Source organism: Amblyomma maculatum, chromosome 11, assembly GCF_055883805.1.
Source record: "Amblyomma maculatum isolate TAMU_Amacu chromosome 11, ASM5588380v1, whole genome shotgun sequence".
NCBI classification, from domain to species: domain Eukaryota; kingdom Metazoa; phylum Arthropoda; class Arachnida; order Ixodida; family Ixodidae; genus Amblyomma; species Amblyomma maculatum.
This window is the reverse complement of record NC_139354.1, coordinates 5089593-5092721: the sequence shown is the minus strand read 5'-3', so window position 1 is coordinate 5092721 and position 3129 is coordinate 5089593. Positions and strand designations below refer to the sequence as shown.

Genomic DNA, 3129 nt, shown 5'->3' with positions numbered 1-3129 from the left:
TATTGGGGCATCCTCGCACCGGTACCCGCGCGGCCCGAAGGGGAGAAGCGGGTGAGCGAAGATAATGATCTAAAGAAAGGTAAGACGCTTGATTCTACAACCCTTGAGGGTGCACGGCGAAACCTCAGGGGCGAGTGGCGCGCCACGTGTCGGGGCAGCGCCGCACATTGCGAAAAGGGGTTCTTCTGTGTTTGCCGCAAGATGGCTCTGCATGTGCGCAGAGAGCTTGATCGTTACCAGAGCAGTAGTGATTTCGAATTAGTTGGGTCACCCCATGATTTACCATGCTTATGCTAAATCATGCTTGCACCTATTGAGTCTGATCACATGAGAAAGAAAGCAGGGTGTGGAAAGCTATCACTTTGTGAGTTACATGCCACAGCAGAAGACCCGTCATCCTGGACAAAAATGCCTTAATTTTGCAGCCACTCCCAAATGGGATGATCACCATAGAGCCCAAACAGGTTCATGCTTGCATCCATTCTAATCATGGGAGAGGTAGTCACTCTTTATTAACTGCCACAGTGGTGCCGGGGTTACGCTCGACTTCTATGCCCAAGTATGCGGTGGCTGCTTTTCGATGGAGGCAAAAAGTAAGGCATCCATGTGCTGTGCGATGTAAGTGCGCATTAAAGAGCACCAGCTCGTCGAACTTTCCGAAGTCTCTCCAGGCTCCAAAATATCCCCGTGCACCACCTGAAAGTTTCACGAACCGCTTCTCTAAACTTTGTAAACTAAAACCTATTCCGTACATTGCCCTTAGACCTTGGAACTTCTGTTTCAATCAGAAAACTTTAGATGCACCTAAGCTCCGCCTTTAGAGTATGACACCATAGCGGCCTGCAGTCTTCTCATAATTACATTCTCATCACTATGGCATGCACTCCTATGACACCACTGACAAGAAAGAAAACATGATATGAAACGTATATAAACACCCGCTTGTTTCCAAGCTGTGAATGGGGGCATTGCGGGGCCTACTCGCTACCGTGTCATGTTTTCTTGCAACTGTGGGATCAAATTCCACTTGCGACAAAAAAAAAACGAAAATAATTTTGCGTCGGCGAAATATAGATATTTGTAAACATAAATCATTCACGAGATCAGGCAACTTGCAATTTACTTTTCATATGAGTTAATCACTTTTGTTCCGCCCGTGACATCAAGTTCCACTTGAGCACGATGAGGCGTTTCAAATTCCATTGTAATGTCATGTGGCTGTATAGCTATGACACTCTCGACCAATTAGGATTTTCGCATTATGACGCTGGTCGCAAAGAGACGTCTGGTTCTCCGCTGAACTGCTGCCTCAAAGCAACCACTTCATATGTGGGCACCTACTTCACAGCTGGACTAATATAATGAATCTTTGGGTGGCACAATATGTGAAATTTTGAACATGACCATTTACAGCGATAGCCAATCCTGGTTTGTAGCTTTAAAGCCCTCAGGGGCAGGTGGAGGAGGGTATGATATTCAGGAATTCAGCCGATGTTCTGCATGGCGGTTTCTTCTAATTCATAATTTTCGGACAGTTATGTGACACAACGAATTCCCCTCTAGACGACGTGGAGGATCATTGTTCGTTTCGGAGCGGGTGATGGCAGTGTGCTTTGGTCGCCGACGAGCAGCATAAATTTATTTCATCTTCCAGAGAGAGAGCAAGGACTGAACCAGCGCACGAGGGTCGTTGCGGTTCTTTATCCTCCGCACCACACACTCACACTCACGGCCACGTCCCGCTAATCAGAGTGACGGCTGCAAGCGTCGGCTGCCGGCACCGCGGTTCCTGCGCTGGCGCATTATCTGATCACGCGCCGCCTTCCAGAGGATGAGCTCCATGCAGGCGCGGGCGTCCTCGACGCTGTCGTGTCCCCGCACGCCGTCCACCTGCACCTCGTGGTTCAGATAGGCACCGACCAGCGAGCGCAGCGACCGGCGGAACGGCAGCCCCCGGCGGTGGGGGAACACGACGGCGGTGTCCACAACGGTATCATGCAGGATCTTGAGGCCGCGCAGGTCGTTCTCCAGGCCGTGGCCCACAAGCACCGTGGAGGCGGTAAAGAGGCGCAGCAGCACCGCCTGCACATCCTGAAGTGTGGTTCGCACATTGCGCAGGTGGTCGGTGGTGATCCCGCTGAAGGCCGTGTTGTAGTCAAGCACGGGGCTGCCGGGCCTCACGTACGAGTCGTACACGGTCACTCCGTTGACGCCCACCACGCTCACCTTGGACACCTCGAGACCGCGGATGGTGAAGCACATCTCGCAGTCGAGCGCAAACACTCCGCCGGCGACGCCGTTGTCGGGGCGTGTTTGCACGAAGCCACGGGCTAGCGTGTTGCCCTCGCCTCGCGCACCCTGGGTGCATACGTGGTACTCGGAGCGCTGGCAGCCCGGCTCTTTGCCCGTAGCGCCACAGCACGTGAATCTGTCCATGATACGGCGACCTGTGTGGTAGATGCAATCGTCGTTGGCGTAGTACTCGCCATCCGGTGTGATGACAAACGAAGAGCCGCAGCGGCAGCAGGTCTTGCGGCTCGAGTTGGCCGACGCGACGTCCGTTTGAAACCACACGGCGCGGCCCGGCTCATCTGGGCACGGGCGCGGATAGCCGCAGCAGTACAGTTCGTGAGGAGTTAGCCTGTAGCGCAGCAGCTGATGGTACAGGTCGTCAGCGCACGGCGGCAGGCACCAGGTGCCTTCCAACGTGCTCGGGGGACCCTGGGGTGCGGGCGAGCAGGCGAGCGCCGAGGCCCTCTGCCAGCTGGCGGCTCGCGGCGGACAGCGATCAGCAGCTGAAGTCGCCAAGTATTTCTCGTTGCCATTACATTCGAGGTCCAGGTTGTTGCCGTTGTCTTCTTTTAATGTGGTCGTTAGCCATGGCTGTAAGCATTCTAAATCTCGTTTCTTCTCTTGAACTTTCTTCTTCTTCAGCACTACTCGCACCTCCATCTGCACAGTGTTCTTTGCCTTGGCCGTTTCGGAAGGCTCCTTCTTTGCATATTCTTTCTTCTGGCCGGCCACAAGAATAACCAGGAGAATGAGGACGCCAAGGATGGCGGTAAGCACTATCATAGGTGAGCTGCCAGTTATAAACACTACTTCGTAAGCCATGCTGTTGCTTCAATG

General features: G+C 53.5%; 1 protein-coding gene across 1 annotated transcript; it reads right to left on the bottom strand.

Moving 5' to 3' along the window:
- Window positions 1–1746: 1746 nt before the first annotated feature.
- On the bottom strand, window positions 1747–3129 carry LOC146172700 (RNA exonuclease 1 homolog). The gene has a single exon (XM_084584582.1). The coding sequence runs from the start codon at window positions 3112–3114 to the stop codon at window positions 1747–1749; it is 1368 nt and encodes a 455-aa protein (XP_084440708.1). The 5' UTR covers window positions 3115–3129.

What these genes read in the sequence shown, in the direction of transcription:
- LOC146172700 (XM_084584582.1), bottom strand. Translation starts at nt 3,114, where the DNA reads ATGGCTTACGAAGTAGTGTTTATAACTGGCAGCTCACCTATGATAGTG.